The sequence below is a fragment of the Monodelphis domestica genome, chromosome 4 (assembly GCF_027887165.1).
Source record: "Monodelphis domestica isolate mMonDom1 chromosome 4, mMonDom1.pri, whole genome shotgun sequence".
Classification (NCBI taxonomy): domain Eukaryota; kingdom Metazoa; phylum Chordata; class Mammalia; order Didelphimorphia; family Didelphidae; genus Monodelphis; species Monodelphis domestica.
The window spans coordinates 74,657,182-74,684,160 of NC_077230.1; the positions used below are offsets into that span (position 1 = coordinate 74,657,182).

Below are 26,979 nucleotides of genomic sequence, written 5' to 3' on the forward strand. Positions count from 1 at the left end.
AGAATGCAAATGGGGTCATAAAGAATCAGACATGACTGAAAAATGACTGAACAACAAAAGTGTGATAAATAGTCAAGAAAGTACAGAGTTCATTCCTAGTACAAAAAAGTTATGACAGTATGCATTTTTTGGAAAGGATTGTTCACTAGAATATACTACTATCTCATTTCTCCTCTTAGAGTCTTTAGATTCCATCCAGGCTCAAATCAAATACCACTGCCTTCCTGATTCCCCTTAGAGCTTTTTCCTCCTGAAATTATTTTGTCCTCTTTGTTATCGCTGCACATGTTTTACCTTCTCAGTAGCTTGAAAGGTTCTTGAGGGGAAGTACAATTGCCTTTTTTGCCTTTGTTTCCCCAATGTATACTACAGAACCTTGCACAGAGTAGATGCTTAATAATGCTATTTTCTACTGAGAGACTGTTGATAATGGGGGGGGGAGGGCAAGAACAGGACCAAGGACTTCAGGAATATTCCTAACATGATCATTTTTATTTGCTGGTTTACACTCATGTGTGATCCTTTGTTGTTGCCGTTGTTCAGTCATTCAATTATGTTCAACTCTTTGTGGCCCCATGCACTATAGCTGTCCATGGGGTTTTCTTGGCAAAGATACTGGAGCAGTTTGCCATTTCCTTCTCCAGGGGATAATGTGGGTACTTTTGTATGATGCTTTGGAGTAATATATCAACAGCACAGAACCCTCCTTCTCGTCTCTAAACAGATAGCCTGTGTGTCATGATTAAATTTATAAAATTGTCTCCCAGGACTCAGGTACCTGAACTCAAGGGACAACTGAAGGGAAGCCTTTCTTCAGGGAAAGTTGGGGCAGAACGTTTGTTCAGTTAATCCTAATCTTCTCAGCCTAGGAGTCACTGCCAGTGACCAGTGTATGGATGGATAGTGGCAGAGGATAGGGAGGGTCACTGTGGGTCACTGTAGATGAGATGTTCCTGACACGGTCTTTTTGTCATCTTCTCTCCAAAGGTTGTCTAGCAAAGGCAAAGGCCTGGGAGCTAGCAGCTTCTCCTTAAGTGACCTAGGGCGGCTTATGGGAACCTTGCCTCTGTCCCTCTGTGACAGACTGCGCTGCATGGGATGACAATGATGCCAAGAAGGAAGAGACCAACGGTCACCATCACCTGTCTCATCTTGGCTGCAGCCAGCTGCTTTGGTCATTTGGGTAAGTGCTACCTTTCCCCAACACATCCCTGCCTTGCTGAATTCAAGAATTCCATGAGCAATCTTTTACAGGGGCTCACAGAGAGGTACACGGCTTCTACTAACCTGGTCAGACTGACCCCAAATACAAGGTGGCAAAAATAATATTAACAATAATGAAACAATTTGATTTTGTAGCTTTTCAAGTTTCTATACAAAGCCCTCCCCCCTTGGTTTCCTGGGGTTGGAGAACAGAACTTTGTGATTACAAAGTTCTTGGAATCATTCTAAGCAGAATTCTAGAGTTTTTCAAGTACTAGATAGTCTATTGGTCCATTGGTCCATAATGAATTTAACTTTTGCTCCCTCTATGAGATTCATCCAGAATTTCCTTGTCTTCTCACAGGTGAAGTCCCTCAGGTTACCGTACAGCCCACTTCCACAGTTCAAAAGCATGGGGGCCCTGTGATCCTAGGCTGTGTTGTGGAACCACCATGGGTGAATATCACTTGGAGGCTGAATGGGAAGGAGCTGAACAGCTCAGATGATGAACTGGGGATCCTCATTACCCGCGGAACCCTCGTCATTGCTGCTCTCAACAACCATACTGTGGGTCGTTACCAGTGTGTGGCCCGAATGCCTGCAGGAGCAGTAGCCAGCGTGCCTGCCACAGTGACACTAGCCAGTAAGTACCACCCATCTATATTATCTCCGCTGTCATCATTCTTTCTTTATCCCTCTGCCATTGGTCTCTCCTTGGTCTCTGAGTAGCTGGGGCAACATCAGTTGGTTTTTCCAAGCCAAGGAAAGACAAATGTCCAGTAGAATTGTGGCTGACTAGAATAGTCAGCAGCTGATTTGGGACATGATACACTCAGGGACTTATTTAATATTAATTTTTATACCCTAATTTATATTTAATGCAAAAAATCTATTCTCTACGACACATTGCAATAATTTTAATTTTGTAAAAAGTCAAATCAGGAAGGCTTGTAGAACCCCCCCTGGCTAGTAATAATGGCCCAAGGTAACAATTTTCAAACCCTGCCTAGGCAACATATTTGTCTTTTTTCCCCATTCTGCTCTCCTATAACTCTGAAATCATTGATCTTTGGACTTTAGAAGATTAATTCTGCCTTTGACCCATTTGGATGGTAGATCCTATTGGAGACTTACTTCAGAAATCCTCATTTTGCATTCATATCAGTTGTGCTTTGGGGGGCAGGGCAGGGCAAGTGGCGGCAGTACGAGAACTGGTATAACTGTCCTGACATAGCATAAGCAGCTGGATTCTAGTCTACTGGAAACATACCTTGTTTTGAATGGATTTCCTTCCTTTCACTGAGCTCCGTGACTTTCCAATGGTACTAGAAATGACTTGAGAGTGCTTACCCATTCATTACTTTACAGGAAAGTGCTACTTTCTCTCCCACCCTGACCAGCTCTTGTGCATTCCATGTGTCCCAAGAGTCCCACATAAGCATGATTTGGGCAGGCCTTCTCTAAATTCAAAACTTGCCTAAATTCTTTTATTCTCTTGAAGGTGGGAAAGGGAAGCTAGGTAGTGCAGTGTATGGAGCATTGGTCTGGAGTCAGGATGATTCATATTCATGAGTTCAAATCTGGCCTCAGATAAGTTTCTAGCTGTGTGACCCTAGGCAAGTCACTTAACCCTATTTTCCTTAGTTCCTCATCTAGAAAATGAGCTGGAGAATGCAGTGGCAAAGCACTCCAGTATCTTTGCCAAGAAAACCCCAAATGAAGTCACAAAGCATTGGAGGACACGACTGAACAACAACAGAAAGGAAGGGACTCTTCCTGAACACCTTGAACCCTCAAATTTGATTTTGAAGAATGTAATAGAACAGGAGACATTATGACATAGAGGAAAAGAGGAGCTGGGAGGCAATAGAGTAGGAGTACTGTTGATAACATCAGTTAATCATTTGTGCAGGTCTTGAAAGTTTGCAAAACACTTTACAGACATTCTGCTTTGTCGCCACTAGAGGATCTAGGGTTGCAGAGAACCAGAAAATTCAGCAGGGTAAGGACTTGCCCTTTTGCTGATGACCAGGCTTAAGAGGAGAGGCAAACCACAGTTTGAGAGTTAGGCCTTCCCTTAGAAAAGTATCAAGTTCATCCATGCTAAACTTGGCAACTTGTGGCTTCCACGGTGCCCTGTCATTCACAAGCAGCCCAGCTTTGGGCTTCAGGGTGTATCATCATCTTCATCATAGTCATGTCTGTCGGCATATGCTAGAAGTGCACAAGTCAAATGAGTATGAAGACAGTTTTGTTGGCCATGCTAATTTCTGGAAATATTAAAGCTCTTTTGCTTTAAAACCATCTGCGTGTTCCTGGGTGCTCTCAATGGGACACATCAGTCACCCTGAGAAAGGGCTTTAAAATGGGGAAGCTGATAGGAGAGGAATGGAAGCTAAAGGAGCTCTCCCTGCCTCCCCAACCCCCTCTGCTCCTCCTCCCCCATTCTCCTCACTAACCCCTGAAACGTGCTCCACAGGAATGCAAAAGGGAGGCTTCAGGCTACATCCCAGCTTTCTTGGAAGACTGTCAGGCCGCCCTGCCCTTTCTCCCAGCAGAAAGGAAGGGTGTGTACACTGCTGTCTCATGTCAAGAAAGATCCTGAGCGGGAGATGGGTCTTGGGGGCCACACACGCACACACATGGCAGGAGCCACATACATTTTCATCAAGGGTGTAGATGGAGGCTCCTAAATGGAAGAAGTTCATTTTTATTTATGTCTCTGTTTACAAGCTTGTGTCTCCTGAGGAGAAGTAACCGAGTGCTTATGCTAGAGGTAAATCTCTGCGTGTGTGTGTCCCCAGAAGAGGGAGAAGGGCACAGAGGAAATCCTCTCACTCCCTAGGATTGTGGAGAGGGCAAGAAGCCATGCTTATGTGGGACTAATGGAGTCTAGCAGGGAACCGATGAGTTTCAGATCTGTAGCCTGTGAAGCTGAGATCAGAGATAACTTTGCAACTAGAGTATTTCTTTTAGGTCTGGAGTTCCTGCCTTTTTCTGTATCAGAGATTCCTTTGGGGGTCTGAGGTCTGAGGATCCCTTCGCGGAATAATGTTTTTAAATGCTTAAAATAAAATGACATTAAGACACAAAATTAAGGTTGAATCACAGAGGAAACCAATTAGACTGAAATACAGATATCATACGAGAACATAAAGCTCAGGGCCCCTGTTTTAGAGGCGCCTCCTTTTCTATCCAGTCAGGGTCCCTGTTGGAATCGTGCCCTCATAAATAGAGAAGATTAGCTCACCTCTGAATTGTTAATGTGTATCCTGTTGGGATACTTATTTCAGAAATCCCCATATGTATCCATCTGGCCACTTTGGCCACTGAATTGTTGCTTTGGTTGTTGTTTGTTTGAGGTGAAGTGAGGGGGTAGGAGGGAGACCTCCATTTGAGTCACCCCTTATGCTTCCAGGTGTATCCCTGTAGAGAGAGGCAAATTTACAACCATCATTTAAAAAACAAAATGCCTGGCAATTTCTTTTCACTGGAGCATGGAGGGATCTGCAATTGGCAGGAGGGGACAAAAGAGGGGGTTTGGGAGCTATTCAAGAAGGCAGAAGGAGAAAAGGAGAGGCTTGTGCGAAGGCAGAGCTAGTTTTGTTTTAAAGCCAAGAACTATTGGCTTGTCATTTAGACATTAATCAGAAGTGAAATGTTTAGGCCTGGCTGGAAGGGTAGAAGAGAGCCCAAGAGAGAAAAAGAGGATGGGGGCTGGGGGGAGGGCGGGAGAACTCTGTAATGGAGAAGAGGGAATCAGTGGAGTGGAACTATACCTCCTAAACTTGCAGGCAGGAGTGGGGGTGGCGGGAAGACAGGGGTGGAGGGGTGCTGTCATTGGGTTGATGCCATTGGGGGATTTGGCCTGGACTCAGCAGTTAGATTAAGTTTCTGAGTGCACATTCCAGAGCAGAATGGGGGCTGTGTTTTGCCGGTGGGCTGATGTATGAGGGAGGCTGAGAGGTAGATGGGATTACCAAAAGCATGGTTTTCATTTAGAGGAAAGAAGGAAAGCACCGTGCTTACACGCACACACATACATCATTTAAGATTTCTTTTTCCTTTGGCCTCTCCAACATTCTCTCAAATATCTCTATCCTCAGACAAAGCCGTCGTTGTTCAAGTCTACCTAGGAGCACACTGCCTTCAGTCCCAAGGTCTTTGGGGATTCAGGGGGCTTTGGGTGACCAGGAAGCCAGGGGTTGTGCCTACAGCCCCTTTCTCTAGAAGAACTTCCTCAGTAGACAGCCTGCATCATTAGAATGTTTCCAGAGCTGTAGCTTAAGTTAAATTCTTCTGTTCGATTTGTTCCAGAACAGCTCAAAGACGTTGAGGGGGAGGAAGAGTTGAAATCAGAGATTCCAAAGAGTATATCACCTATGTCCACCATGTCCCACAAAATGATGGTATCATAGATATATGACTGGAAAGGTCCTTTGAGGTCATCAAGTCCAAAAGCTTCATTTTACAGATGAGGAAACTGAGGTCCAGAGAGTTAAGTGACTTACCCCAGGTCACAAAGTTGGGATTTGAACTCAGGTCCTGTGACTCTTAGGTCACTGCTCCTTTCATTTCATTAAGCATGTTGTCTCTTGCTCCAGTTGTTTGTCTCTCTTAGAGAAACTTATTCCACTTTTTTAAAATAGATGTCTCTATGTTATGAACATTTTTTCAGTCTCTTGTTAAATTCCACTCTTTTCTCCTAGTGACCCACTTGAAGCTACCTAAAATAATTCTTCCTCTTTGAAGTACTTTTTTTCTGTTTTCATCACTTCACTCCCTTTCTCCTCATTCTCTTAATCCTTTTTCTTAAGAAACATAGACACTTAGCTCTGTTAACCTGCCTTTGAAGTTGGTGTCTTTTTAATTCTTTAATTCTCTTCTCTGTCCTTTGTAGATTCTGGGCTTCCACAGCTACTGGACTTAATTATGGGTGGTGATGGGTAGGTTGTAGGACTAGATTCAGAAATCTGGTAGTCCAAATGACCTCTTTCTACACATGTGTGCATGCACACACACACACACATACACACACACACACACACACACACACCCCACCACCACCACCGCCACACCACACCACACCACACTACACCACCCAAGGAAAGCTCTGTGCCATGTGCTCTCGTTTGAATGACAGGTCATCAGCCCCAGCTATTCCTGTCTTGTTGCAGGCTTTCCCAGTTTCTCTCTTCCACATCACTGACCTTAGTGAGATTCATGCAGACATTTGGTCTGGTTGTAAGCCTGAACGCTATTAGCCCCTCTTAGAATCCCAAGAACTAAACTAAGGTATCTATGGATTAATTCATTCCTCTGCCATGTTGGTAGTATGCCTCCCATCAGCCTTCATTTACAGTTGAACATATTTGTCTCCTACAGTGCCTTGAACCTGAAGTCTGAGTATAATTGAGGGGATATGGTTTATTCCTGAACCTTCTCTCCCTCCCTATAGGGCCTTTAAGAATAAAGAAGAGACCAGAAGTGCAATCCCTGGATTATCATTTTCTCAGCATCAGCGATCATCTGAATCAGTCAGATTCCTAATCTACCTATAGGAAGAAAATTCTTACCAGCTCCCTTCCATCCCCCAGGGGGTAGGACTCTGGGCTAGGAGATTGAGTAGGGAAGGAACAAGACCAAAAGGGCCAGGGCCACTTCTCCCAGGATTTTTGTTTCTCACTTCCAGTTTATAACCCATGTCCAGATGTCACAAGGCTCTTTGTGAGTTGGCAAAAAGGTGTCTAGGTAGCCACGTTTTTTTTTTCACTCTTTAACTCTGCATTTTGTTTCATTCATTCAGTGAATGTTTATTCACACCTACATGGCTTGGACTTTATTATTCTTCGGTGCCTAGCCCCCTATCTGGAAAATGAAGGCCTTGAGCTTAAGATGATCTATAAGAGTTCTTTTAGTGCTAATATTCTCTTGTTCTTACTCATTTCTGGAAAAACATGAAGCATAAGAAAAAGTAGCCAGTGGATCATAGATTTTCAAGCTATCAAGGACTTTAGAGGCCATTGAGTCCAATTGTCTCCTTTTATAGATGAGTACAGATTGAAAAACAGAGATGTTAAGTAACATTGACTTGCCCAGGGTCTCCCATCTAGTAAGTGTCTGAAGTGGGCTTTAAATCTTGGTCTTCCTGACTCTAAGTCCATTGGTATACTCTGTACCAGCACAGTGCCAGGTTCACAGTAAGTGCTTAATAAACATTTATTGACTGATTAACTACACCACACTGGCATTCTTTCTCATGTTGGCTCATATATTTGCAGAGGGAAGGGGAAGCACTGAGCAAGAGAGAGTCAGCAATCTTAGGAAGAGATAAATCTGTTTCCTCTGGATTCTGTGACTTCTTGTTCAGATAGGCTCTAACTCAGATGAATATCCTTTCACACCCCTCAATCTGGGCATTTGATGATCCCCACTCAAGAGGGACAGATATATATATATATATATATATATATATATATATATATATATATATGTAGAACTTACTTTGTATAGCTTCTAGAGCGGCTAGCTTGCCACTTACCTAGTCAGAAATGCAAGACTGGCTGGTGGGGACAGCTGGGTAGCTCAGTGGATTGAGATCCAGGCCCAGAGAAAGGAGGTCCTGGGTTCAAATCTGGACTCAGACACTTCCCTGTGACCCTGGGCAAGTCATTTAACCTCCCTTGCCTAGCCCTTACCACTCTTCTGCCTTAGAACCAATACACAGTATTGATTCCAAGAAGGAAGGTAAGGGGAAAGGAAGGAAGGAAGGAAGGAAGGAAGGAAGGAAGGAAGGAAGGAAGGAAGGAAGGAAGGAAGGAAGGAAGGAAGGAAGGAAGGAAGGAAGGAAGGAAGGAAGGAAGGAAGGAAGGAAGGAAGGAAGGAAGGAAGGAAGGAAGGAAGGAAGGAAGGAAGAAAGAAAGAAAGAAAGAAAGAAAGAAAGAAAGAAAGAAAGAAAGAAAGAAAGAAAGAAAGAAAGAAAGAAAGAAAGAAAGAAAGGAAAAGAAAAGAAACGCAAGACTGGCAAAGGGACCCTGGCCCCTCAGGCTAGTAAAGTCATCAAACTGAAGAAAAATTTTGTCTTTGTGCAGCTTTGCTGCCTGGAAATCCCATTAAGCAGTCTCTGGAAAAATCCCTGAGCTGGAAGAAGCAACTAAGAAAGGTTGCAGTTTCCTTCCTTGGAAACAAAGTATTCCTGCCTCTATCTGTTGTCCCTTATCTTCCCTCTCTAAATCCCTTCTAGCCCCTTTTTTGTCTGGGATGGTTTAGGTACATTTTTGTTGGGAGGCAGGATGTCTGACTAGATTTTGAATCTGCACTAATAGTGCTTAATTCAGAATCCTCCATGTTGTAGAATATCCAACCCCAGGAACTTATTTATCTTCATAATTGCTCTAGATGACCCCCACCCCCACAACGTATCTCATATTTTCCAAATCTCTTCTGCATTCTTCTCAGAATAGTTCTGTCTCACATTAAGACAGAGATTTTAAACCTGGGTCCATGCACTCCAAAGGGTCCATTGGATAGACCTCAAAAGGTCCACAAAATTGAATGGGGAAAAATAGATCTTGATTTGAATATAATTGAATTCCTTTGTAAGCCCTGCATTTTATTTCATGCATTCTGAGGAGTCTATAGGTTTCACTATTAAAGTGTGACAAACAAATGTTAAAAGCCCCTGCTTGGTCCTTCTTAAACTAATTCATCCAAATTTCTCAGCCCTTTCCACCTACCAGTATCCTCTCCCTAAACATTCCCCATGACATTGATCCAATGCTCTTCAGGTTCTGTTAAGGAAAGAATGGCCTCACCAATTCTCTAGTCTTAGGTTCCATATTTGGGCAATTGAGGAAGTTGGCAATCCAAAGACTCACTATATGATATTTGTATAACCCAGTGAAATTTCTTGTCAACTCCGGGAGTGGGAGGGAAGAGGTGCGGGAGACCACAAGAATCAGGTAAGCATGAAAAAAAAAGTTTACAAATTTAATTTAATTTAAAAATTAAAAAAACAACAAAACAGACTCACTATATCCCTGTTTAGACTTCCAAACATGAAGCGTTGTGACTTTCCTCTTCCTTTCTCATGAAACTTGAGCTGATCTTTTAGCCTTTTGTCTACCATAATCCACATTCCGAACCAAAATGCAAAACTTATTTCTATCCTGCTCATGGCCTCATTACTTAGGACAGTGGTGAGAAATTTAAATTTTCATAGTGGATTCAGTCAAATTCTTAATCTACCTCTAGGAAGAAAATCCTCACTCTACCTCATACCCTACTTCTATAATTTGCTCCCATTTCTTTCATCTTTCCCCATTGAGAACTTTTTAGGCTAAAAAGGAAACCTAAGTGTTTTTCTGCTTTTCTCCCATTCTCCCCATTCTTTCTGCACCAAATCTGGTCCTGTCAATGACTCCCCTGATAAAACAGAAGGGAAGCATCAGCTGCACATTGGAAAAACATTTGTCTACTGGCTTTGACTTTACCAGGAAGCTTGCTCTGGGTATGATGGGAGTAGGAGACAGCAGGAGGGCAGAGGTGTTGGAGGAGGAATGAAAACACAGGTGGTTTCCCAAGTTTGCCGTCTGAAGGGAGATATGTCTGCAAGTGAATTCTGGTGCTGAAGATACAGTTATTGCAGTTTAGTAAAAAAGGTAATAATGATATTAGATAAAATGTGATATATGATTAGGACATCTTCAAACAAGCGAGATTTTCCCTTCACTTTTCTGTTACAACTTCTTTTTGGAGTCATAGAATGGAGATGAGCTTCACCAGCCTGCGACATATGCTCATACCCTTTCTGAGGGTTTTTCTCTCTCAAGGACACTTTTGTGCCACCCCTTCTAGTCCTCCATTTCCAAGCTTGACCAACCATACTCACATACATCTACACTCCCAGAGCATAGGCATTACTCACATGTACCCCTAAAGCACAAACTCTATTTTCTGAACAGGGAGAATAGGGAAATCCCCAGAGGAAGCCAAATAAGATCCAAGAGAGACCAATGAACAATTCTAGGAGTACTTTAGAAGAAATTACAACCCCAATAAGGGTTTTACTATTGCTGTCTTCATCAAAGGGAGAAAACTGGCTAAATAATCAGCTGAATGTTGATCCAACTTCTTGTGATCACCACAGCTTGGTGAATCTCATCCATATTGGATTGTCACTATAAGCAAAAGCACAGAATTTGAAAGTTAGACGATACCCACAGAGATTACCTAGGCTAATCTATACATAAGAGGAATCTCCACTATAACAAATGGTCATCCAGCTAGCCAAAGGCCTTCAAAGATTAGTGTGGGATAGAGGTGGGAACCTCAGCTACATGAGCGCACTTGGAGATGGGTAGAGCTAAGGGCTAACAGGAAGACCAGAAGCCCAAATCATGTTACTCTCAGAGATGAAAAGAGATAGCAAATAGACTAAAATATATTTATTTGCCTTGGTATTTATTAAAGAATACCTTAGAAGGATTCCCAGTTCAGAGATAAAAAGTAAGAAGGAGGTATTAGAATAAATAGTGGTAAGCATATCAGATAGTTTACAAGTGATTGATAAATTAGTTATTGATGAAGTGCCAGGACCAGATGACATTCATCCAAGTAAATAAGAATGTAGAACTGGTACGTGACCAAACTGCATCCCCTATCATTAGAAATAGTCTGTCTGATATAAGAAAAGCTAGAAAGAATTAGGAGATTACTAGTTTCTCCCAAAGGAGATCCAGTAAATTAGAATAGTAATATAGAGGGTGATAAGGAGTGGGAGAAGGGCCACAAAAGTGATTGGATTGATGAGAGGCTGTCTTATGGAGGGAGACAAGATGAAAACAACAATGGCAATGCGGAAAAAAGAATATGACACTTCAGAATGAGGAGGTAGAGAATGAGAAAAGATTTCGTAAAAGCTTATAAAAACTTGAAAGATATAGTGGGAGTAAACATAGACTTGCTTACCAAGTCTCAATATATTGGAATCACATGCCATATCTTGAAGCTTATACCAGGTAAATTAAGGACAAATGTTTAAAGTATTTTACTTAGCAAGAAATACACTCTGCATACAAAGCATACACTGGTGCCAGTAGGTAAAGGCATATTGTGTAGGTATTTCTAAGCAGTTAAGTTGGTGATGGATAGAGTGCTGAACAGAAACAAATGACAAGTTTAAATCTTGCTGCAGATCTTCCTAGCTATGTGACTTTACCTCTTTCAGGCTCGGTTTCATCATCTGCAAAATGGGGACATTAATAGCACCTATCTCATAGAGTTGTTGTACAGATTGAATGAGATAGAGTTTTTCGCAGATCTTAAAGTACTATATAAATGCTAGCTATTATCATTGTTGGTCATTAGTCTAACTCAGTACAAAAGTTCTTGTACTCTTTGAATGATACTCCTCTTCCCCTCCCCACACAGATTGCTTGACTGGAACATTTGGCTCCCTTCTGCCCCTTGTATGCCGATATGAATGTCTCGGGATTTGCCATTTTCTTTTTTCTTTATTTTTTCCCCTCTTTCTCTTTATGCACAATCCCTGCCAGCATTGCTTAAGGCCACACCAGGATCCAGTTTGGGCCATGATTAATCCAGACCACCAGGATGCACATTAATTTTCCCACTGCTAAGTTTATAGCTTATATTTGGTTGATCAGTGAAACATGCATTATGTGGGTTTCGGGCAAGAAAAACATTTTTTCATCTCTTTTTTCTCTGTAGTATATTTTTTCCAGTCATTTCATTCCTTGATCAAATCCAAAAGAAACTCTTCATCTTGCTGACCAACCCCACCTCATAGCAACACTCAAAGAGTTGGATGAACAAGATGTTCTACAGACATCTTCTGCATTAAGAGTTAACCTTCACTTGGCTTCAATACCCAGTGGAAACATGGCTCTCGTCCTTGACTTGTCTCAAAAGATTAATCACATCTTAGTTCTCTACTATGCTTTTTAAAAATTATTTTTGCTTTAAGAAAGCCAAGAAATTCCTGAAATGTCAAGTCATCTCCCTGCAAATCATTTTATGACTTTGTAAAACCTTCCTTTTTCTTTCTTGGTCTCTCAATTCTTAACATTTGTTCTTTTCTATTCTCTCTTTCATCCTCAAGATTCCTTCACTGTTAAGATCGAAGTGCAAGATAAAGTAATAGTTATCATCTATATGTGCTTTCAAGTTTGTGGAGCACTTATATATAAATACTATCCTTTCACCATTCATCTTCTCTGTAACCCTAGGTGGTAGGTGCTCTTATTGTCTCCATTTTATAGATGAGGAAACTGAGGTCTGCAGTGATTAAGTGGCTTGCCCAAGGTCACACAGGATCTAGTTTGCCATCTAGCTGTCTCAAGATGAGTCTCAGCACAGTAAAGAGAGCTGTCTGGGAAGTTTTATGTCAGTCTGATAAGAATTTCCTTTTTGAATTTGGGAAAACAAGTAAATTAGCAAGGAAGCCTTCCCTTAATCAGAAAATTTGACAAGATATGTCACATTTCCATGACTTGTCAGGGAGAGAGCTTTGCAGTTAGCATAGTCTTGGTAGCTACAGAGCTGGTTAGAAAACCCTTCTGAGATCAGTACTCTGGATCTGCACAGGGGCAAAGCCTAACCTCCTGCTGCTAGTCATGTGTTCTGAGCATCCCTGCTGATCCGTTCTGAACCAACACAGCTATGGCATCCACACATGACCATCTTGGTTTTGCTGAATGATGATTTATTTGACTTTTGGGAAGCTATTTAAAGAGGCAGTCCAGCTTAGTAGAGAGAAGGTTGGATTTGCAGTTAGGAAGACCCAAGTTCAAATCATATCACAGTTATGTGGTCTTGGGAAAGTTACTTAAAATCTCTGAGCTTCAGGCACCTTTCTAAAATTCATCTCCTAAGTTATAGACTATGCAAGAGGAAAGAGTTTCCACCCAATTTGAAAGCTGTGACATATAGAACCTCTTTCAGCTCTGCCCTATTGTTTGGCTACAAATAGTGGTAATAGCTCTCCATAGGATCATAGATTTAGAGCTGGATTTAGATTTAGAATTTTGATCACAGAATTAGAAAGGACCTTAGAGGCCATCAAGTTCAACTCTCTTTTTACAGATGGGGAAACTGGGGCATACAGCTGTTAAGCCACTTGCCAGGGTCACACAGCAAGATTTGAACTCAGGTCTTCTGGACTCTAGGTCTGGCACTCTAACCACTACACATCCCAGCTGCCCCTATTCCCATTACATTATGCTATATGCCTTGATTTAGAGTGCTACAGGCTAAGCCAATTTAGCTGGCTTTCTGCAGAAGGGAATTGTAAAGAACTGGGAGGAAAATGAGAACAATGTTTCCAGTAATGGAAACCTCCAGAATGTGCCTTCCCATGGTTTCTAACCTGGCAAAGCCCTGAACAGACATGTTGATGCCTGAAGCCTCTGTTGGTGGAGTTATAGAACTATCAGTCAACAGAGAAACATGCCATAGGCAATGTTGCTGCTTCCCAGTCCAGAGAGTATTGCCAAACAAACCCCTTTGGGATGCCACAACTTGATGGATCTGATCCATACCTGACCAGAAGCAGAAGCACAAGCATGCCACATGAGGTGTGACAGCCCTGGGAGTGGGGAGGAAAAGTGGCAGGGGGAAGATGACTAACTATATTAGTGAACGATGGGCAAGTGGGGAACCAAGGTCGTCTTGAGTAGTAAGAACGAATGTAGAAGGAGGCACTGCTAGTTGCTTTTCAGCTTTAAGATGATGGTACTCGTTTACTCCTGGTACTGATTCTTTGTTTATCTAGAAATGAGCTTTGACTCACAATTCTGGGAGAAGAGGCAGTAAGCAGGAAGGGAGACAGGAAGAGAAAAGGAAAGTATGCTTTAAAAGTGAGTTGTTACTATGTTTGTGCATCACAGTCAAATCCTGAGTAGCAACAAGGTATCTGACTCAGTAGATAAGTCCTTAGGAATTACCTGAAGCCCTTGAAAGTTAAATGATTGGTTCAGAATCCAGATCTAGCAAGTATCAGAGGCAGCTCTTTGAAATCAAGCACGTTAGCCGCAATACTGCATTATTTTTAATGAAATTCTTATTTTCTGTCTTAACAACAACTCCAAGACTGAGGGACAAGGACTAGGCAAATGAGGGCAAGTGACTTGCCCCGGGGACACATAGCTAGGAAATGTCTGAGTTCATATTTGAACCCATGTCCTCCCAACTCCAGGCCTGGTACTCTGTATCCACTGTGCCACATAATTGCCTCCCACGTTATTTCTTCAGTGATAAGATATCTGTCATGTCATAAGGAAAGATGGCAGAACAAAAATGAGGCTGTGAATGAGCTAAGTAACTAGTATTAAATTAATGAAAACTGGAGGATTTGAACCTTTGACTTAGATTCACTAGCTCTAGTTTATCCTGCATATATCTTGTTTGTACATATTCATTTGCAAGTGGCCTTACCCTTTGAGAGCTCCTTGAAAGCAGGGACCTTTATTTTATATTCTCTTTTTTTTTTGTCTCCATCATTTAGTGCAATGTCTGGAACCTAGTAGTTGCTTAATTAATGCTTCTTGTCTTAAGTGTCTTGTGTGTTTTTTAATAGAATATTTTAACATCATATATTGTCCACAGACTTAATGCCCATATTTAAATGTTTAATCCTACCTTCGAGCTGAAATGGAGCATACAGGTTGTTTCACTCATGGGAAATTGAAGCAAAGAAGTTAAGTGATTTTCCAGAGATCACCTAGCTAGACAGGATTTGAACCCTGGTCTTCCTGTTTCCAAATCTAGCATTCTGGCTACTCAGCCATACTGCCAAAGGCAAAACTCTATATACTCTGTAGTCTTGCCTATAGCCTTGATGGTGGCAGCTACCCACGTGGCACTGACATTCATCCCACTGCCAACTTTGGCACCCTTCCATGGGTTTCCCGTGCCTAGCATACTGTGTAAATGTGAACCAGGGCACTATGTAATTGTAAATTGGAACATTCATTGCACTATATAAAATATGTACATGTGAATCAGTATAACCCCACACTGTGAAACTGGGAATTCAGCTGTAATTGTATGTGTGTCATGTTACCTTGGAATGTAAACTCCTGGAGGGTAGGAACTGTGCCAAATATGATGCCCAATGTGCTGTATGTTCTTGGTAAATATTAAGTGACCACAACAAAGAAGACCAGAGAAAGGGATGGTCCCCAAAGACTGCTGCGATACATGTCATGTGTTAAGAATTGAAAAACCAACACGAGATGGCATGTAACCATTTGATTAATGTGGACTAGTTAATAAATGGAGCTGGAAGAATGCACAAAGGGAGGATACAAAGGACCCAGGGGAGAGGGAAGGAAAGAGATTGATGCTGAAAAAACATTCATCTAATGGATTTCTCAAATGTACCAGTACTCAGGCAAAGGCAGGTGTCATGTTAGATGATTTCTCCATGAAATCTGATCCATCGTTCTGCTTTGGTCATTATTCCCCAAAACGTAGCCCAAGCGAGGATAGAGGCCACACTGGTCAAACAGCAGAGCAAACAAAAGGCTTTGGGCTAGAGCCTGGTTTTCTTCATATGCTTCATATTCCAACTTCATCTTCTTTCTTCATCTGCATCTGTCCTATAGCTGATTAGACAGTCATGTATTCCAAGGAACTTCCCCGTCCCCTCTCCATTTGCCTTTTCTCCTTGTAACTAGAAAAAGCAGAAGGAGGATATTTAATTTAGGTACACTGACAATCACTTTACTACTCTGCCTTTTATCATTTAGAGAATAAGGTTTATCTTAGGCAGTCAAATCAGATCCTTTTTTTTGTCCTCAAGGAAGTGACTATTGTGTTGGTGATTTTTTTTTTTAAGTCTGAACCGGTAGACTGCCAGGTGGCACATGAGGACAGTTGAAAACCAAGTTATAGTAACCTTTTGCCTCATTTGCCCTGCCTGTCAAGGACATATTGGCCCCAGAACAGAGAGGGCAATTTTTCTTTTCTTACCTTTTTTTTGGTAAGATAATACATCTCTGAATGGATAGATTCTGCATTATTCTGAATGAGATGCAGAAGAAGTGGAGGTGGACTGTAGAAGGAAGTGATTGGTGTTTTTTTCTCCTTTGGGCTCTAGGGAAGCCTGGGTTGTGTGATCTATTGCCTGATCCCCTCTACCAGAATTTGCATGGTCAAATGGTTCTTCCTGCCTCAGGAAAGCCTTCAAGTGCAATGTGTCAGGAAAAACCACATTGTTGCTTAGGTGGAGATGACACTGGTGCCAAACTCTTTTAGGTTGCTCATCTTTCCCTCACAGAATGATCTGCTGAGTTTGTATTTATTTTAGCTCCAAGCAAATTCTTTTGGAACAGTATGTGTGTGGGGGTGCACGCACAATCCTGGTGGGGTGTTGTTGGATTTATCAGACCATGAAAGAAAGTACCTTTCAGCCATTAAGGAATGTTTCAAGTGCCCATAAAGCTACAATAATTCAAAACTTGCTTTGTTTGGAACCTCCCATCTTGGCATGTACCACTTGCACCATCCTGAAAAAGAATTAATACCTCTACTGAAAAAAATACATTTGCTTTGAAAAAACAAAGTTCTGGATATTTCACTAGAATACTTTGAGCCTGGTTCGTGCTTTCATTTTTCATTATTCAGATCATCCTCATCTCTAAGAAGGACCCTCTCATTTTCCCAGAATGAGAAACTCTCAAACATTATTGTTAAATTCATTGAGCAAGTATTTACTGAGGGCAGACAGATGTCATACTTAACACTATGCTAGATGTAATAGGATATACCTTTTAAAAACTTACTGTCTCCTGGGGAAAACAAGACATAAATACATAAAAAAAAGTTAAAGGACAACAAAACACTAAGGATTACCATATTTCCACCTAAGATAGAACGTTAACAGCATTAGTATGAATCACTGAGGGTTGCTGGGTGATAGAAACTCAGTTTCACAGTTCAGCATTTATTAAGGAGCTAGACAGCCCAGAGGATGGAACATTAGATCCACCTGAGTTCAAATCTAGCCTCCAACAATCACTAGCTCTGTGACACTGGGCAAGTCATAACCTCTATTTGTTTCAGTTTCCTCATCTGTGAAATGAAGATAATAATAGCACTTCCATAGCTTGTCATAAAATGAGATAATATTTGTAAAGTGCTTGGGAAGTCTTAAAGCACTATACAAATGCTATTATTATATGCAGTACAATGCTATCCGTCAACCAACAAATATCTATTAAACTATTACTACACAGGATCACAAAGCATCAGATGCAACTGAAAATGACTAAACGACAACAGCAGCCACATTTATCCATACTTGGACAGAATACACCAATCAATCAGGAAACATATTATGCACCTACTATGTGCATACCACATAGTACCACAGTAACTATGGGGACTTTAGAGGTCATCGAGTAACAATTCACACTGTAAAGTGTGCTCGGGACAAAGACTGGAATTCAGAAACCAAGATGTTTTACTTTTCTAAATAGGGAGGATGATCATCTTTAGGTTATGGCATTTCCACTAAGTGGGAAATCACAGGAAACATCTTAGGGCCCTGATCTCATTGCTTTGGTGTAGTGCCTGTGGTCCTGAATTTGGTAATTACTCTCTGGTCTTTAGTGAGAAATCTGACTTCATACCTGCCTATAGCCTTCTCTAGGGCTAGAGGGGAAAAATAATAAAAGCAGGTATTATCATGTAGTCATATCACAATAAACTCTGATGATATCACTTCTTATGAGCTAAGCAGAATGTGGTATTGACCGCACCTGGCTAGGATATTTTTAGTTTGAAAAAAACAGCAACAGCATCAATACCTTCAAGACATCAGAATCTTTGTCAGGGGAGGTGGGAGAGAGGAGGTAAAGGAGAACAGGGGAAAAGAGGAAGAAGAAAGCAGAGGAAGAAGATTATAAACTTTAAGGTTTGCAAAGCACTAAAAAGGTGACAAAATATTGCACAGGAGATTCATACGCTACTCATTTTATTTGAAAGATTTGCTCCTCCTCCCAAATTTCCACTTCATAGTCTTTCAAGAGATGTTTTTACATGTGGCCACTTTTGTCAGGAGCCCCCTTCTCTCTCATGCTTAGAAGACTGACCTCTCCTTTATCCAGCCTAGTGAGAACCGGCTAGACAGGTACTTATAAACTTCAATATCTTCACCTGTTGCTCCATTTGACTAAAACAAGAGTAATAGACACTAACTTCTCTCTCACGGCTCACCCACACCCAATACCTCAGAGAACATCAGCAGTTTTTCCAACTCTACTAGGAGAGGGTTCATTCATGCTGACTATGTGTCGAGACTTTGAGGGCATTTCATATGTAGCCCTTGTAGAATGGGAAAAGCCCTGGATCCGGGAATTCAATGCTAGAAAGCTAGGCTTAGTTGCCAGCTCCATAGATTCCTAATGGTGTAATCCACTAGGAAGGAAGCAAGGAGGGAGAGGCAAAGTGACTTAACATTGAGCCTCAATTTTCTCATTTATAAAAAGGAGATGATACTATTTCCCATGCTTATCTCCCGGGATTTTTATGAAGATCAAATGAGATAATGTAAGCAACAGGTTTTGCAAAGCATAAAGTGCCATATAAATTTGAGCTATTATTACATCATTGGTATTGCAATTATAATAATAACTGGACTACTATCCTAGTTGTAACTTGAGCAGAATCTCAGGTCTGATAGCTTTCTCTACTGGGGCCTGGGAAGAAAGCCTAAGAAATATGTTCCGGGCTGGCCTAAAGAAGAGAGAAAAATACATCCTATTCTTAATTTTGTTTTTTATCTAACTCTGGGGGTTTATCTAATCCATATGGCAATGTGTGCTTTGGGAAACACTCTTTCCAATATGGTTAAGAAGATTGTTTTGGGTAGGGATGAAAAACAGAAAAGCTACTTCCTTCCTTTCTAATCTATATAATGGAAAAGGCAGATATCTAGTATAGGTGTCAGCCTCCTGTTTTACCCCCTTCTTAGCCTCTCCCTGCACATCCCATAAGCAAAACTTAACTATACCTAGGGGAGTTAGTCTTAAATGATACGGTTCAATGCACATAGCCCTGTAAACTTTGGAGATAGTAAATTATGACACTTTCAAACCTGAAACCCAGACTTCCTGCCATATGTCCTAAGTATGATATAAACGGATTTTTTAAATCCGGCTGAAATAAGTCAAGAGTTAAAGATGTGGGCTTTTTTTTTTTAAGCCTCTCTAATGTCTATATGTCCAAAAACCCAACCCAACACTTTCTCTTCTTTTTTATAGATCTCCAGGACTTCAAGTTTGAGGGCCAGCATATTATTGAGGTGGATGAAGGGAATACAGCGGTCATTGCCTGTGACCTTCCGGAAAGTCATCCAAAAGCCCAAGTTCGCTACAGTGTCAAACAAGAGTGGCTGGAAGCCTCTAGAGGTAAGTAACAGGGAGAGTGGCTAGGCTGTAAGCAGCTAACCTTCCCTGGTCTTGCTGCTCTCTATCTTAAGGTCCTTAACTGTGATCTCAGCACTGATTTTCTGCTAGACTTATCCCAATCCCTAAAACACTTAAAGATTTCCTCCTCACCCAAATCCCCACAGTGAATTTCAACGTCCCCATGATCTGCTGCTGGGATTTCTTTAATTCAGTGCTTCCAGTCTCTTCCATATCGAGTTCATATTCCACATAGCTGCCTAAGTCATTTTCTTGAAGCTCAGATCTTGTGCTCAAGAATCTTGTTGTTGCTGTTTAGCTATTTTTCAGTGTGTCTGACTCTTTGTGACCCTATTTAGGGTTTTCTTGGCAGAGATACTAGAGTGGTTTGCCATTTCCTTCTCCAGCTCATTTCACAGATGAAGAATTGAGAAAACAGGGTTAAGTGACTTCGCCAGGGTCACACAACTAAGAAGTGTCACTGAACACTCTATCCACTTCACCTACCTAACTTCCCAAGTATCTGTGCTGGCTCTCTTGTCTTGAGAATAAAAGACAAACTTCTTTCTGGCTTCCCTTTGTAGATTATTAATGCTTATTCCCTCTCATGCACACTACAGTCTAGCCAAACTCAGTATCTCTGTGTTAGTATCCCCTTATGCTTCAAGGCTACCACTTTGAATCCTGGGCTTACCTTCAGGACTCAATTCAGATTTCACTTCCTACAGGAAGTTCTTGACCTCTTTCTTTAGAGCCTTCTCTCCCTTCAGACTATTTACTTAGCTGCTTCCATGCTGTATACCTCACAGGACAGGGAATATTGTTTTCAGATGTCAATCCTCAGTGCCTAGCACATAGTAGGTGCTCCATTAGGATGTGTTGAATTACATTGAACTTCATTGAAAGCTCCACCCCTTGACTGACCTAGAGAACTTGAGTTTGCCTACATTTCTAAACTTTTCCCCATGAGCCATTTGGGGGTTATAAATAATAACTCTACCTTTTTGCCATGTGACCCTCCTTGGTCCTCTCGCTGATGGAGTTGGGTTATTTTTTGGTGGATTTTCTCCATTCATCTCAGACCCTCCAACCAGGAAAATGTGTTTTACTTCCCAGAATGTTCTGTCTCCTCTTCCCGCCCCCCCATCCCCCACCAATCCAGCTACCATTCCTGATTTAGAGACTATTGCTTGGAAGTGAATCTAACCTCTACATAAATCGTAAGACATAAAACTATATCTAGTATCTATCTCACAGGGTTGTTGTAAGAATCAAATGAGAGAGATAATGATTGTAAAGTACTTAGTAGAGTGTTTGGTAGGTAGTTGTTCAGTCCAGCTGCTTCTCCCCACCTTTTTTTAAGAGCTGAGGAAACTGAGACCTGAGGTGACATCTCAGAAGTAAAAAGCAGAGCCAACATTCAAAGCCATATTCTCTGATGTCCGCTAAATGTGGGACTTTTCCCTCAGGACACGAAAGGCTGAAGTCACTTTTGTTACCCCACAGCTGCTGGAACTTCACGATCATTTCCTTGATTTTCTTTTTAAGAGCTTTATTGCTTTCCTTTTGGTTTTTACATCATAGTCATTGCTGATTGATCATTTTTAAATGGCAATAAAATGGGTGTGTATCGATTGAGTAATGGCTGAAGAAATTGTGGTATATGACTGTAATGGAATATTATTGCACAGGATCAGCAGATATGAGGGATTCTCAGAGACATGGAAAGATTTGTATGAAATGATGTGGAACACCCTCCTACACACACACACACACATACACCACCGAACTCTTCCTTGTCATGAAGAAAAACACTTAAACAAAGCCTTCTGACATAATGACCACTTATAACAACATCCACCAAGTCCCATACCCATAAGCCCCTTTTTTTACTAAGAGGAAGATGTTTCCTTATCAGTTTGTTCATTGCAGTTCATCGGAGTTCACTGCCCTAAAATGTCATCCTTAACATTATCATAGTTCTTATGTATAACATTCTCTTGTTTCTGCTTTCTTTACTTTGGATCACTTTATACAACTCTTTCCAGATTTCCATCAATCTCTCAACTCTTTGTTCCTATGGTGCAATACTATTCCATTACATTTATATGCCAGTTTGTTCAGCAATTACCCAATCGATGCCGACCCATTTTGTTTCCAGTTTTTTACTATCAATCAATCAATCAATAAACATTTATTAAGAGTTTACTCTGTGCCAGGAACTGTGCAAAGCTCTCAGGATACAAGAGCAAAAACAGCTTCATGAGGGATCTTTTTCCTTTTTTTGTTTTTTTTAATCCTTACCCTTTGTCTTAGAATCAAAACTAAGTATTGGTTCCAAAGTGGAAGACTGGCAATTGGGTTTACGTGACTTGCTCAGGGTCCCATAGCTAGGAAATGTCTGAGGCTAGATTTGAACCTAGGACCCCTTATATCTGTGCCTGACACTCTGTCCTCTGAGTCATCTGCTGCCCCTGCTATGAAGCTTTTGTGATATGTTGAACCTTTCTTTCTACATTAACCTTAGGGGTACATAAGTAGAGTAGTAGATAGAACACTGGCTCTGGAGTCAGAAAGACTCATTTTTCTGAGTTCAAATCTGGCCCCTGACACTTTCTACTTATGTGACCCTGGGTAAGTCACTTAATTCTATTTGCTTTGGTTTCTTCAAATGTAAAAAGGGACTAATACTAGAACCTACCTCACAAGATTATTGTAAGAATCAAATGAGATAATGATTGCAAAGTATTTACAGTGCCTGATAGATGGTAGATACTGTTGTGTTTCAGTTGTGTTCTTTGGGACCCCATTTGGGGTTTTCTTGGCAAAAATACTGCACTGGGGGGGCAGCTGGGTAGCTCAGTGAATTGAGAGCTAGCCCTAGAGACGGGAGGTCCTAGGTTCAAATCTGGCCTCAGACACTTCCCAGCTGTGTGACTCTGGGCAAGTCACTTGACCCCCATTGCCTACCCTTACCACTCTTCTGCCTTGGAGCCAATACACAGTATTGACTCCAAGACGGAAGGTAAGGGTTTTAAAAAAAATATAAAAAAAATACTGCACTGGTTTGCTTCTCCAGGCCAGTTCACAGAAGAGAAAACTGAAGCAAACAGGGTTAAATGGCTTGCCCAGGTTCATGTAGCTAGTGTCGGAGGTCAGATTTGAACTCTGGTCAGGTCTTCCTGACTCTAGGAACAGCACTCTCTTGACTGCACCACCTATCCACCCCTATGTAGTAAGTGCTATATAAATCCTTATTCCTCTTTCCCATAGTAACCTCCTTGGGACTTGATGTGTCTGGTTATGGGGTCACTGGATGACAGGGTATGAATGGCTTCACCATTTTTCTCACAAAATTTCACATTCTTTGGTAGAAAAGTTGGACCAGTTCTCATCTGCATCCATGTGACTATCTTTTCAGAGCTGTTTTCTGTTTCTAAAACAATCCTTGCTGCTTTAGTGGGGATCACCGGCTTTCTAATAATACTATTAACATTTCTCTTTCCCCAACATCCACATCTTCCCATCTACCACATAGCTAAGTGTTGCTCAGATATTCCTGACTCTTCGTGACTTCATGAATCATAGCTAAACATTAGGTTTTCTTGGCAAGGATATTGCAGTGGTTTGCCATTTCTTTCTCCAGTGGATCCTTTTGTCAGGCAATCAAAGAGACTTACCTAGGGTTCCACCACTAGAAAGTATCTAAGGCCATATTTGAACTCACGTCTTCTTGACTCAAGGCCAAGAACTCTATCCACTGAGCCACCTAGCTACTTCCTAGCTATCACTGAGGATTACAAATTATAGAGCTAATCTAATTCAACCCATTCATTTTATAAATGGAAAAAACAAGGGCTGGAGAGCATAAATAATTGGCATAAGGTCCCCATTAGAAAGAAAGTTAGAAATGGAACTTTTCTTTTGGCCCCAATTGCCTATGGATTTGGATTCTTTGCATGGCGCTATGGTGTGACTTAAAGAAGAGAGAAAAATATGAAGCAGTCTCCAGGGGGCAATCCAGGGTGCCACCCACAGAGTACAATGAGGAGTAAATATGTACGTATTAGTGATCTAAACTTTATTCCCCTCTGCTTCTTCAAACCACATAGGCTATCCCCCATGCCTAGAATAGTCTCCCTCCTTTATCTCTGCCTCTTGGAAACCAAATCTAAGGGTCACTTCTTTTAGGAATCCCTCAACCACCACTCCCCCAAACCATGTATACTTATCTGGGAAAGTATTATCTCTTCCCAATAGGATATAAGATCATTGAGAGCAGAGATTGTCTTACATTTGCATTTGTATGCCCAGCTTACTGGTTGGCACATTTACTCTTGTTGGTTGATACAGTACTTGTTTGGACAGTCAAGAAGACTTTTTTAGGTTGTCACAAGCCAAGATAGATGTCTTCATGCTTGTGAAATAGGGTACCTCAGTAGTGTAGTAGATAGAGCAAAAAGACCAGAGTTCAAATCTGGCCTCAGATACCTGGACAAGTCACTTAACCCTGTTTACTTCAATTTCCTCATCAGTAAAATGAGCTGGAGAAGGAAATGGCAAACCACTCTTGTATCTTTGCCAAGAAAACCCCAGATGGGGGAGGGGTCAACTAGGTGACAAGATGGATTGAGAGATAAGTGGTCCTGGGCTTAAATTTGGTCTCAGACACTTCTTAGCTGTGTGACCCTGGGCAAGTCACTTAATCCCCATTGCCCTAGCTCTTACTGCTCATCTTTCTATTGATTCCAAGATATAAGGGAAGAGTTTTATAAAAAATAAGGAAAAAAGAAAAAAATTTTAAAAGAAAACCCCAAATGGGGTCACAAAGAGTCAGAAATGATTGGAAAATGCCTGAACAACCACAATCTGTTAAAATGGCCTGTTCAATGCAAAAGTTGTTGGGAGAGATTACCAAGATTTCTAGTTGCCTTTAGACCCAAATTCAGGTGTGTGTGTGTGTGTGTGTGTGTGTGTGTGTGTGTGTGTGTGTGTGTGTTTCCCCCTACTTAAAGAAGGAGGTAGGGTGGGCTAATGCAGGGAAGGAGGGGAGAAAACATCTTAATTCTCTCTTGCCACCAGCGGAAGCTGGGCAGCCAGGTCTCTCCCCAAAGCCTACTCCAACCCCAGAAAAGTTATGCGATCCATTCACCTCGCTGAATTGCTGTTAACACCAGCACACCTGGGGCTGTTGCTGCACTCCCACATGTCTCCTGGCACGGCTTGTCTGGAGCTGCAGGGACAAAGCCCTCTCCCAGGGAAAAAAATCAAAACAAAGAGAGAACTGACAAGTCAGTGTCTCACCTGCAGAGAGACACTGAAAGCCACAGCCACAGTTGGAGTGTCAAGAAGTGGAGGAATCTGCTTCCTGGGTAATTAACCCTTCCCACACCAACGCCAGGGTCCAGTATGCATGCTCCAGAAAGAAAGGAACCACAAAGAATTGGCTTCCTATGTTTGGTGCTTTAAAAAGAGTTTCGCTCTGTACATTTTCTCTGATTTTTGTTTTGCTTATCAACTTGGATAAAAGTGGCTTTGTTTAGAAAAAATTAAAGTAAAAAATGAAAAGGAAGAGTTTCACTCAATGGCAGCTTAAATCTCCCCCATTCTTCCTACAAATGTTCGTTAAATGCTTGCTTTGTGTATGTTGCTGAGATGGTAAAGATACAGAGATAAGATGATGTGCTGGCAAGTTTACAAAGATAAATTAGACCCTACCCTTAAGGAGTTTACATTCTAGCAAAGAGAAATAATGCTTGTGAATAAATAGTTGTAATACAAAATAGAGTCTGTGGCAGCACTGTGGGAGTAGTTAGCAGAGTGCTATAGAAGCACCTAGAAGGGAGAAATCATTTTGGCAGATGGGATCAGGGAAGGACCCGTGAAAGAATGGCATTTGAGCTGGCCCAGGCACACTGGAAGGGTTGCTTTATACCCCTTGCAGTTTTTCCAAATGATTTCACATTCATTGTCTGTTTCAGTTTTTGCACAACCCTGTGAAGTGAGCACGGTAAATATTTTGCCAATAGGAAACAAAAACCCAAGTCTCAGAAAAATTCTAAATGACTAACTCACAGGGCTACTAACTGACAGAGAACTGAAATTCAAACTCACTTCTGAGTCGAAGCCCAGTGGTCTTTTTACTAGAATATATTTCCTCCTCTACTTCATTTTTAGATGATTCATTCCAGGGAATTTAATGCTATTACTGAGTTTTCTGTATGCCTTTTTACCTTTACCCCTTTTTGGAACAGATTGGGGAAGAAAGAGGGGCATTGTGATCTAATAGAGAGAATGCGAGGATCAGAGGATGTGGGTTCAAGTTCTGCATGTAATTTGTTCCAGTCCCTTAATCTCCCTGAGGCTCAGTTTCCTTATCTGTCAAATAAGGGTATTGGACTAGATGGCCTCCAAAGTCCTTTTCAATTCTAGAAGATCTATGATCAAAAGAGAGATTGAAATATGCCTTACCTTGCTCAAGGCAAAATTCATCAATCAAGATCTCTTGTCTCTTTGACAGACAACTACCTGATCATGCCATCAGGAAACCTCCAGATTGTCAACGCCAGCCAGGAAGATGAAGGAATGTACAAGTGTGCTGCATACAATCCTGTGACTCAGGAAGTGAAAACTTCTGTCTCCAGTGATCGGCTTCGTGTGCGGCGTAAGAGAACTCAGTTCTTCTGGGGGGTTGGGGGATGCTCCCCCTTTTGAAGAGTTTGGGAGGGAAGGAGGAGGCTGAGAGCTCAGGTTCTCCATTTTCTACACTGTGACCTGTTATTCTTTCATCAGTAGGCAAAAGACGGAAACTATCAGAGAGTTCAAGGATTGAGAGGAGGCCAGAGGGTTTTTTTCTCTCCTTGCCCACATCCATACCAATGCTTCTGGAGGAATTCTGTTCCCAGATAAAGGATATATTACTAGCTCTCTCCCTAAAACAGATCATCATCTCTACCCTGACAGCTATCTTAAGGAGTGAGCATCTCCCTTCATACCGCCGGGAATTCATGGGTTTCCTTTTCAGAAGAAGAAAATAGCAATATCCATGTGTGGAGGCATAGAATAAAAGTTTTCCAATTTTTCCCCTTTGCTACATTTATGTAAAAGAAATTACTTAAAGCGAATAATATTGTTACATTCCTCAGTCCCTGTCCTAATTTCTCCTGGTTACCATTACGTGTTAAAAAAAACTTACTATGCATGTTCTTTGAGAACAAAGATCATAGGATCACAGAGATAAAGCTGGAAGGTACTTATTAGGTGTTCTTAACCTAGGATCTGTGAACTTGATTTTTTTAAAACATTCTTGAAAAGTGTAGTCAGTAGGTAATAGTCAATACAAATT

General features: G+C 41.4%; 1 protein-coding gene and 1 long non-coding RNA gene across 12 annotated transcripts in view; one reads left to right on the forward strand and one right to left on the reverse strand.

Moving 5' to 3' along the window:
• Nucleotides 1-26,979, forward strand: part of BOC (BOC cell adhesion associated, oncogene regulated) — a 105,740-nt gene that overhangs the window by 51,085 nt on the left and 27,676 nt on the right. For all 11 annotated transcript variants that reach the window (XM_056793469.1, XM_007493692.3, XM_056793474.1 and 8 more), the window contains 4 exons: nt 988-1,183; nt 1,568-1,846; nt 19,491-19,637; nt 26,155-26,298. In XM_056793469.1, the coding sequence (XP_056649447.1) occupies nt 1,099-1,183; nt 1,568-1,846; nt 19,491-19,637; nt 26,155-26,298 (655 nt within the window). In that variant the 5' untranslated portion in view covers nt 988-1,098. The remainder of the gene's footprint in view (nt 1-987; nt 1,184-1,567; nt 1,847-19,490; nt 19,638-26,154; nt 26,299-26,979) is intronic.
• Nucleotides 2,746-6,873, reverse strand: LOC107652344 (uncharacterized). Its single transcript, XR_001629799.2, has 3 exons — nt 6,780-6,873; nt 4,454-4,629; nt 2,746-3,417 (listed from the first exon to the last, which is right to left on the reverse strand). It is a non-coding gene; the product is annotated as an uncharacterized LOC107652344 (long non-coding RNA).